Genomic DNA, 10,741 nt, shown 5'->3' with positions numbered 1-10,741 from the left:
TTTTACATTTGCCCTGCCAATTAACCTACAAACCTGTACGTCTTTGGAGTGTGGGAGGAAACCGAAGATCTCGGAGAAAACCCACGCAGGTCACGGGGAGAACGTACAAACTCCGTACAGACGGCACCCGTAGTCAGGATCGAACCTGAGTCTCCGGCGCTGCATTCGCTGTAAGGCAGCAACTCTACCGCTGCGTCACCGTGCCGCCCTGGAGAAAGTCCAACACCGAGCGGCCCGCTTTGTACGTAATGACCTCAAGCGCAAATCAAGCGTGAATATTATGCTGACTTCTCTCGGATGGGATACCCCAGAGATCAGCAGAATCAGGCTGAGACTTATTGCAATTTACAAGGAGATTCACAAAATCACGCCATCAAATCTTCCATCATCCCAGAGCACCCACCGCCATGAAACAAGACAAAATACTCGTCCCTAGGTCATCAACTCGCTAAATTTCAATAACCTTTGCTACCAATATTCCCTTTATCCAATCGAAGGTATTTATTCACAAAATGCTGGAGTAACTCAGCAGGTCCGGCAGCATCTCGGGAGAGAAGGAATGGGTGACGTTTCGGGTCGAGTCCCTTTTTAAGACATGTCAGGGGGGGCGGCACAAAGGAAGGATATAGGTGGAGACAGGAAGATAGAGGGAGATCTGGGAAGGAGGAGGGGAAGAGAGGGACAGAGGAACTATCCAAGGTCGATAAGGGAATGGGTCATGTTACCACCCAACGCCTCCCGATGTTCAGTCGTTTAAAAAGGTGATTGAGCAACTAGATCTCCTCAACTTTGTCAAAAAGACCCACTTCAAAATGTAATCACGACTCTACTCACCCCGCCCTGCGCGAGATAGCCACTTATGAGGCTTTTGCACAGTAATTAGAACCAGAACCAGAATAGAGTTGATTGATACTTTATTATCACATGTCACAGTGAAACGTTTTGTCCTGCGCGCTGTACACAAGGTATGCCAAGTGTCGCCACGTAAAGGGCGCCAACAACGTGTGTTTTTGTGTGTTTTTGGGGTTGGGTGGTTTGAGTGCCTGTTTGATGCTTTTATTGTTGGACTGTGTTTTTGGGGGTTTTGGGGTGTGTGATTTGAATGCCTATTTAATGCTTCTATTGTTGGACTGTGTTTTGGGGGGTTTTTGGGGTTGGGTAATTTGGGTGCCTGTTTAGTGCTTTTATTGTTGGACTGTGGGTGATTGAATTAACATTTTGTTCAAGATGGCCGCGCCGTTGTGTTTGGCTGCCTGCCACTGTATGTTTCTTTTTTTTTTCCTAGTCAGATGTGCAGCACTTTGGTCAACGTGGGTTGTTTTTAAATGTGCTATACAAATAAATTGACTTGACTTGACTTGACAAAGCATTCGATGTGGTCCTCCAATGGTCCCGCTTTGCTCAATGGACAGTTTGTTTAGGTTGAGGTTTAATAGTTTCAATAATAAAGGAAACATATAGTTCTCCGTTCAACAAATAGTTCTCCTCTCCTGCTTTGGGGGTTTAAAATTAGAAATACCTTGCCGTGGACCGTCAACTATCCGATAAATTCCATTCCGAATCTTAATCCTTTTAATAAAAATCAATCAGGGCCAGCCACTAATGACCACAGCAACCTTGGTTGGCGGCACGATGGCGCTAGGGTAGTGCTGCTGCCTCACAGCGCCAGAGACTCGAGTTTGATCCCGACTACGGGCACTGTCTGTACGGAGTTTGTACGTTCTCCCCGTGACCTGCATGGGTTTCCTCCGGGATCTCCAGTTTTCTCCCAAACTCCAAAGACGTTCAGGTTTGTAGGCTAAATGGCTCGGTATAATTGTAAATTGTTCCTGGTGTGTGTAGGATAGTGTGAGGGTGCGGGGATCGCTGGTCGGCGCGGACTCGGTGGGCCGAGGGGCCTGTTTCGGCTGTATCTCTAAACTAAACTGAACTATAAACTAAACCTCAGGCAGGGTGGTGCCCTGGTGGGGCCACTGTTGGTTAGGGAGGGTGTGAACTCAAGAGGGATAGAGTGTGGAGAGCTGAATATGGGTGTCAGGGGTTATGGGGAGAAGGCAGGAGAAATGGGGTTAGGAGGGAGAGATAGATCAGCCATTATTGAATGGCAGAGTAGACTTGATGGGCCGAATGGCCTGATTCTGCACCTATCACTTATGACTCAGCCCCCCGAGTGATTTAACCAGTTCCTTAGCTCTCTGCATTGAATCCTTCTTGAGTTGAAGAAGGGTCCCAACACGAAACATCACCTATCCTTTTTCTCCAAGGATACTGCCTGACCTGCTGAGTTATTCTGGCACGTTGTGTCTATCTTTAGTATTAACTAGCACCTGCAGTTCTTTGTTCTGATAAATTAATGACGCCAGTTGATTTAACCTCAGATTACGGCTGGGATTTTACCTTTTTATCTTTGGAGTTTTTAATCCGAGCCTGTTCAGACTTTCACTTCTTCTGTTCTGCCACAAAACCAATCCAAATTGTAGATTGTCACAAAAAGCTGGAGTAACTCAGCGGATCAGACTGCATCTCTGGAGAAAAGGAATTGGTGATGTTTCGGTTCGAGACCCTTCTTTAGACCCGAAATGTCACCTATTCCTTTTCCTGTCTGACCAGCTGAGTTACTCCATCTAGCATCTAGCATTAAACTAGCATATGTATTTCCTTCCTACACAATCGATGTATTTAAGAGAGAGTTAGATATAGTTGTTTGGGCTAACGGAATCGAAGGATATGGGGAGAAAGCAGGAATGGGTTACTGATTTTGGATGATCAGCCATGATTCAGGTGGCTCGAAGGGCTGAATGGCCTACTCCTGCACCTATTATGTATGTTTCTATGTTTAATCCAAATTGTAAATTGAAATAGAAAAGGGTAAATGTTACAGATTGAAATGGAATGAAGCCCAGGAGTGCTACTTAAGTGGCCTCACACTTCCTAAGTAACAAGGATTGGAAGCTAACTTCAAGTGCCAGTGATTGAATTCTGTCAAATCCACAGGATCAAATAAGATACTTCAGCGCAACTAATAATTATCTGCATGCACTTTCATATTTAGTTTGAATTATCATGTCTAACATTGCAATTTCATTCTGCTCCACAAACTCGAAAAAATAGACCAAAAAGGTAACGACAGAATAATAGACAGTTGTAACATTCAATAACCTGACCACAAATTAAAAATTCTGGAATACATTAAAATAAAAGAGAATTTAACAGTCACTGTAAGACCACAGCCTGAGTGTTCTTATATGAATCATTTAGCCCTTTGACATCATGCCCATTGCTGTAGGAAATCTATTTTTATATTATTACATTTCAATTATTGCTTCTGTACTGAAGAGACCTGGAAATCTTATCAGGAGCCTTTGTCATTGTTTTCGTGGACAAATGGGGCTGCACGGTGGCGCAGCGGTAGAGTTGCTGCCTAACAGCGCCAGAGACGCGGGTTCAATCCTGACTACGGGTGATGTCTGTACGGAGTTTGTACGTTCTCCCCATAGCCTGCGTGGGTTTTCTCCGGGTGCTCCGGTTTCCTCCCACACTCCAAAGACGAACAGCTTTGTTGGTTAATTGGCATGGTAAAAAGTGTAAATTGTCTGTGGTTTGTGAAGGATAGTGTTAGTGTGCGGGGATCGCTGGTCGGCATGGGTTCAGTGGGCCGAAGGGCCTGTTTCCGCACTGTATCTTTAAACCAAACTAAAAGTTGGATATGGCCAATCTTGAAGTGTTTTTTATTTATGCCAAAGCTCACCAAAAAGGACATAGTGACGTGATAGTTTCTTCAAGTTGGTGGGCCCCGGTGGCCGCCATTGGTGGAGCGGGAGCACGTGGCCGCTGGCTGGGTGAGGTCACGTGGGGCGCGGGGCGGTGACGTCACCCTTTGTCCCTTATTGGGGAGTAAGGAAGTTGGCAACCCCAACCCCCTCCCCTGGCAATGCGTATTGTGTACAGTTTTGGTCTCCTAATCTGAGGAAAGACATTCTAGCCTTAGAGGGAGTACAGAGAAGGTTCACCAGATTGATCCCTGGGATGGCAGGACTTTCATATGAAGAAAGATTGGATAGACTAGGCTTATACTCGCTGGAATTTAGAAGACTGAGGGGGGATCTTATAGAAACATATAAAATTCTTAAGGGGTTGGAGAGGCTAGATGCGGGAAGATTGTTCCCGATGTTGGGGAAGTCCAGAACCAGGGGTCACAGCTTAAGGATAAGGGGGATGTCTTTTAGGACCGAGATGAGAAAACATTTCTTCACACAGAGAGTGGTGAGTCTGTGTAATTCTCTGCCACAGAAGGTAGTTGAGGCCAGTTCATTGGCTATATTTAAGAGGGAGTTAGATGTGGCCCTTGTGGCTAAAGGGATCAGGGGGTATGGAGAGAAGGCAGGTACAGGTTACTGAGCTGGATGATCAGCCATGATCATATTGAATGGCGGTGCTAGCTCAAAGGGCCGAATGGCCTACTCCTGCACCTATTTTCTATGTTTCTATGTTCCAGGCTCCCACTGCACCCTGTGTAAAAAAACTTGCCCTGCATATTTCCATTAAATTTCCCCCCCTCTCACCTTATAACTATTCCCTCTAATGTTGGACATTTGCACCCTGGGGAAAAAAGGTTCTGACTATCTGCCCCTTTTTATGCATCTCACGATCTTTTGACAATGGTCAAAATATTTAAATATCTATGTTTAGCAATTTATATCGCAAAGTACCCAATGTTCAATTTTCAATATTGGAAATTGAAATAAAAATTCATAATGCAGAATGTTCTTTTAAGTTGGCAGTAACAATGATTGATTGATGTATGGAATGAGATACAAGACGCAGTAAGAGTTAAAACTCGCGCCTTCCATTTATCTTGTTGAATATGTGAAACATCAGGTTGACAAGTATCAGTAAATGGATCTGAAAACCCATTCGTGAACATTTTAGACTTAATGTATCTCTGGGATGCGGTAGAATTATGACTGATTGGTATGAAATTGTTCTGTTAATGTTTAATGAAGGCAATGAGGAAGAAAATCATACAAATTCATTAATTACTAATGCAGTATGACACATTTTCCACCCAGCTGATCTGTTCTCATTACTAGATTCAAGTTATTATTCATTACCAAATGATCTTAGTTTACAATTTTGGACATGTGTATCGAGATATATGAATTACAATGAAAATAAATTATTCAATTTTCTTCTAATTTCTTCCTTAACTGATGCCTATATTTCTCACAGAATCGTACAGCCTAGAAACAAGCCTTTTGGTAAAACACCAAGCACGTTTTACAAACATACAACTTAATCCTTTCTATTTACCCCCATGTCCACTAAATTTACATTCAATTCACAATTTTAATATTCAATGTATTCACTTTAGGCAACAGTCTTGATTAGTAAGAGTGCTGCCCCATTGTTTCTGCCCTTTCAAAATCATGCACCATCACCAATAAACCGATGCACCATCACCAATAAACCCCAGAACAAGGGGTCACAGTTTAAGGATAAGGGGGAAGTCTTTTAGGACCGAGATGAGAATGTTTTTTTTCACACAGAGAGTGGTGAATCTGTGGAATTCTCTGCCACAGAAGGTAGTTGAGGCCAGTTCATTGGCTATATTTAAGAGGGAGTTAGATGTGGCCCTTGTGGCTAAAGGGATCAGGGGGTATGGAGAGAAGGCAGGTACAGGATACTGAGTTGGATGATCAGCCATGATCATATTGAATGGCGGTGCAGGCTCGAAGGGCCGAATGGCCTACTCCTGCACCTACTTTCTATGTTTCTATGTTTCTATGAATCTTGTGAAAACTACCAAAGATGGGATGCTCCATTAATTGATATTTCAGAAGTTTAACAATGTGAAGCAGATCCACTGTAAACGTATAAATCAGACGGACTAACTCTTGGCCTAGAGACACAAGGAACTACAGATGCTGAATTACCAAAAAAAAAGATACAAAGTGCTGGAGTAACACAGCGGGTCAGGCAACATCTCTTTTTACCAAAAAAAGATGTTATATCCTGTCTTAATGAGCCACTTGAAACATTGGTGACATATAGTCATAGAGTGATACAGTGTGGAAACCGGCCCTTTGACCCAACTTGCCCACACTGACCAACAATGTCCCAGCTCCACTAGTCCCACCTGCCTGCATTTGGTCCATATCCCTCCAAACCTGTCCTATCCATGTACCTCTCTAACTGCTTTTTAAATGTTGGGACGGTCCCAGCATCAACTACTTCCTCTGGCAGCTTGTTCCACACACCCATTTAGATCTAAATCTAAATCTATAAAAAATCTAAATCTAAAATCTAAATCTAAAAAGCCATCGCCTTTTGTGTGAACAAACGTCCTGGCGGAGTTGCAGGGTTAGGTCTTCATGGTCAGGTCATGAACCATACACTTACAACATTGCTAAACACTTTAACTCCCTCCCATTCCCACACTGACCTTTCTGTCCTGGGCCTCCTCCATTGTCAGAGTGAGGCCCAGCGCAAATTGGAGGAACAGCACCTCATATTTGACTTGGGCAGCTTACACCCTAGCGGTATGGACATTGACTTCTCTAACTTCAAGTAACCCTTGCTTACCATCTTTCTCCATCCCTCCCCCTTCACAGTTCTCTGACCAGTCTGACTGTCTCCGACTACATTTTATCTCTGTTTGCTTTGTTGTTACCTTCTCCCAGCTAACAATGTTCTATTCTACATTTTCCTTGATCCCATTCCCTTTGTCCTGTTTTCACACCTCACATGTCCTTATCTATTTATCTCCCTCTCCCCTGACGTCAGTCTGAAGAAGGGTCTCGACCCGAAACGTCACCCGTTCCTTCTCTCCAGAGATGCTGCCTGAGTTACTCCAGCTTTTTGTGTCTATGCACTTACAGCAATAGACGATAGACAATAGGTGCAGGAGTAGGCCATTCGGCCCTTCGAGCCAGCACCGCCATTCAATGTGATCATGGCTGATCATTCTCAATCAGTACCCCGTTCCTGCCTTCTCCCCCCATACCCCCTGATTCCGCTATCCTTAAGAGCTTAACAACTGGGACTTGAAAATGCCGCCAAGTCTGGTGACTCTGTACACTATCTCAGTGTACCACTATTGTGCACTAATACAGTGCACTACTATTGTGTCCTTGTGTCTCCAGGCATTTTCCCATGGTTGCTGCAAAAGCCCACTGTGAAAGTTCGGAGGCGGCCTAGCTGACAGTAGAGAGCTGAAGTTACCTTGTCTAAGTAGTTGTAGATTTCTCACTTCCTCTCGTACCTGCAGCTGAAGAACCTGTTGAAGTACCTCTTGCCGTTGACCTTCCTGCATTATTCCCATCCGTGCCAGCTTTTCACCGTTTAGCCTCAGGAGTGCCCGGCCTGAGGAGAGAAGGGTTTTCTTTTAGAACTAAGATTTGAAGACTTATAACGTAAGCAAAAAACACACAAATGCTGGAATTACTCAGTTGATCAGATCATAAGATCATAAGTGATAGGTTTAGAATTAGGCCATTCGGCCCATCAAGTCTACTCTGCCATTTAATCATGGCTGGTCTATCTCTCACTCCTAACCCCATTCTCCTGCCTTCTCACCCATATTAATCAAGAATCCACCTATCTCTGCCTTAAATATATCCACTGATGGCCTCCACAGCCTTCTGTGGCAAAGAATTCCACAGATTCACCACCCTTTGACAAAAGAACTTCCTCCTCATCTCTTTCCTAAAATAACGTCCTTTAATTCTGAGGCTGTGCCCTCTAGTCCTAGACTCTCCCACGAGTGGAAACATCCTCTGCACATCCACTCAATCCAAGCCTTGACCTACCATCTACCTCATTGGTGACCCTCATCAGACTATCTTTAATCGGACTTTACTGGACTTAATCTTGCACTAAACATTATTCCCATGATCCTGGACTTGTACACGGTTTGATCGTAATCATGTGTATGTCAGCAATTCAAAAGGTCTTCACTGTACTTCGGTACACGTGACAATAAACTAAACTAAACTAGGTGATGTTTCAGGATGGGATCATTCTTCAGATTAGTGGGTAAACACAATACATAGATAGAAAAATAGAAAATAAGTGCAGGAGGAAGCCATTTGGCCCTTTGAGCCAGCACCGCCATTCATTGTGATCTTGGCTGATCATCTACAATCATCTACAATCACCGAGCCTGCCTTCTCCCCATTTCCCTTGATTCCACTCGCCCCTAGAGCTCTATCTAACTCTCTTTTAAATTCATCCAGTGAATTGGCTTCCACTGCCCTCTGTGGCAGAGAATTCCACAAATTCACAACTCTCTGGGTGAAAAGGTTTCTTCCCACCTCAGTTTTAAATGGCCTCCTCTTTATTCTTAGACTGTGTCCCCTGGTTCTGGACATTTTTCCTGCATCTAGCTTGTCTAGTCGTTTTATATGTCTCTATAAGATCTTCTCTCATCCTTCTAAACTCCAGTGAATACAAGCCCAGTCTTTCCAATCTTTCCTCATGTGACAGTCCCTCCATCCCAGGGATTAACCTCGTGAACCTACGCTGCACTGCCTCAATAGCAAGGACGTCCTTCCTCAAATTAGGAAACCAAAACTGCACACACTACTCCAGATGTGGCCTCACCAGGGCCCTATACAACTGCAGAAGGATTTCTTTGCTCCTGGGTATGTAGATAATATATAATAAAATAAAACGGAATAAATAACTACAATACAAGTGCAAAAAAAAAAACAAGTCCACAGTGCAACAAAAGACAGTCTATAGAAGTTCATAGTTGAAGTTAGTGTTGTGTGGTGTTCAAAAGCATGAAGGTTGTTGGGAAGAAGCTGATCTTGAACTTGATGGTCACGTTTTTTTGTTTGTTGTCTTTATCCCATTATATCCTGTCTTAAAAAAGGAACTTTCAATAACGTTTCCGTCTCTCATTCAATATCACAAACTAGACATGGAACTCAATAAAGCAACAGTACTTGCAGAAACTGGAGAGATTTTATTACCAATATTTTACAGTGAATTGGCAACAGGATGATACATTCAGAAACTGGATATTCCAAAGTAATACCAGGGCAACTCAATTAGTCATGCTTGAAAATATTCTCGAAGTCAGGGCTTGGCTCACTGAGAATTTTCGGTAAATTAAATGGAGAGGTGGAAGATCAATGTGAGAGAGAGGTATCGTGACTGCCGACTGATTCCATTAGATTATTCTCCAGCTAACCTTGGAAAGCTGCAACAGGTCTGAGTTCCAGCAAAGTTCAAACGTGGAAAAAATTATTTGTTGATGTTGAAATTCCGATCGTAGTAATGGAAGAAAAATCAAAAGAAAGATGTTCAAAATATATTTGCTAAAATGGCAAGTGTACAAAATCATGAGAGGAACAGATCGGGTAAATAGTCAAGAGTCTTTTGCCCAGAGTAGGGGAATCGAGAATCAGAGGAAAGATGTTTAAGGAGTGGAGGGGGGGGGGGGGTGGGGGGGGGGGGGAGATTTAGTAGGAACCTGAGGAGTAACTTTTTTATCTTTTCCCCTTCTGATTTAGTGCTCCTTTGGCAACTGTCCCGTATTAGCTGGGACATCCTGTATTTTTGGCTAAATTGGTTAGTCCCGTACGGGACTGCCCTTGTGTCCCGTATTGGTAGGGTTGCCAACTTCCTCACTCCCAAATAAGGGACAAAGGGTGACGTCACCTTGCCCCGTATTTGGGAGCGAGAAAGTTGGCAATCCTAACTCTCAGCCTCCTGCGCTCCAAGGAATAAAGACCTCGCCTGCCCAACCTCTCCCAATAGACAATAGACAATAGACAATAGGTGCAGGAGGAGGCCATTCAGCCCTTTGAGCCAGCACCGCCATTCAATGTGATCATGGCTGATCATTCTCAATCAGTACCCCGTTCCTGCCTTCTCCCCATACCCCCTGACCGCTATCCTTAAGAGCTCTATCTAGCTCTCTCTTGAATGTATTCAGAGAATTGGCCTCCACTGCCTTCTGAGGCAGAGAATTCCATAGATTCACAACTCTCTGACTGAAAAAGTTTTTCCTCATCTCCATTCTAAATGGCCTACCCCTTATTCTTAAACTGTGGCCCCTGGTTCGGAACTCCCCCAACATTGGGAACATGTTTCCTGCCTCTAACGTGTCCAACCCCTTAATAATCTTATATGTTTCAATAAGATCCCCTCTCATCCTTCTAAATTCCAGTGTATACAAGCCTAGTCGCTCCAGTCTTTCAACATACGACAGTCCCGCCATTCCAGGAATTAACCTAGTAAACCTACGCTGCACGCCCCGTAGCTCATCGCTTCTAGTCCTGGCAACCTCCTCGTAAATCTTCCCCGAACTCTTTCCAGCTTAATGACATCCAGCGTAGTTTAGTGAGAGCATGCGCGTTCACAAAATTCACAATTATAATTACTGCAGCACCGGCTCGTTAAGTTCTGGCGCTGATTTCATGGCTGCTATCTCTCTATGAATGAAGCAGCGTGGTGCCTGAGAACCCAGTGTTACAGTTCAGTTTAATTTATTGTCGCCTGGACCGAGGTTCTGTGAAAGTTGTGTAGGAAAATAATTGCAGATGCTGGTACAAATCAAAGGTATCACAAAATGCTGGAGTAACTCAGCGGGTCAGGCAGCAGCTCTGGAGAGAAGGAATGGGTGACGTTTCGGGACGAGACCCTTCTTCAGACTGATGTGTCTGAAGAAGGGTCTCGATCCAAAACGTCACCCATTCTTTCTCTCCAAAGATGCTGCCTGTCCCGCTGAGTT

General features: G+C 44.0%; 1 protein-coding gene across 2 annotated transcripts in view; it reads right to left on the bottom strand.

Annotated features, from left to right (window-relative positions):
• The window catches only part of LOC144604706 (sterile alpha motif domain-containing protein 10-like), an 83,855-nt gene that overhangs the window by 14,794 nt on the left and 58,320 nt on the right, over positions 1–10,741 (bottom strand). For both annotated transcript variants that reach the window (XM_078419354.1, XM_078419356.1), the window contains exon 4: positions 7,222–7,362. In XM_078419354.1, coding sequence (XP_078275480.1) covers positions 7,222–7,362 — 141 coding nt within the window. The remainder of the gene's footprint in view (positions 1–7,221; positions 7,363–10,741) is intronic.

Source organism: Rhinoraja longicauda, chromosome 22 (genome assembly GCF_053455715.1).
Source record: "Rhinoraja longicauda isolate Sanriku21f chromosome 22, sRhiLon1.1, whole genome shotgun sequence".
Taxonomy (NCBI): domain Eukaryota; kingdom Metazoa; phylum Chordata; class Chondrichthyes; order Rajiformes; family Arhynchobatidae; genus Rhinoraja; species Rhinoraja longicauda.
Note: the sequence above shows the minus strand (reverse complement) of the source record. Positions and strands in the feature narration are given on the sequence as shown.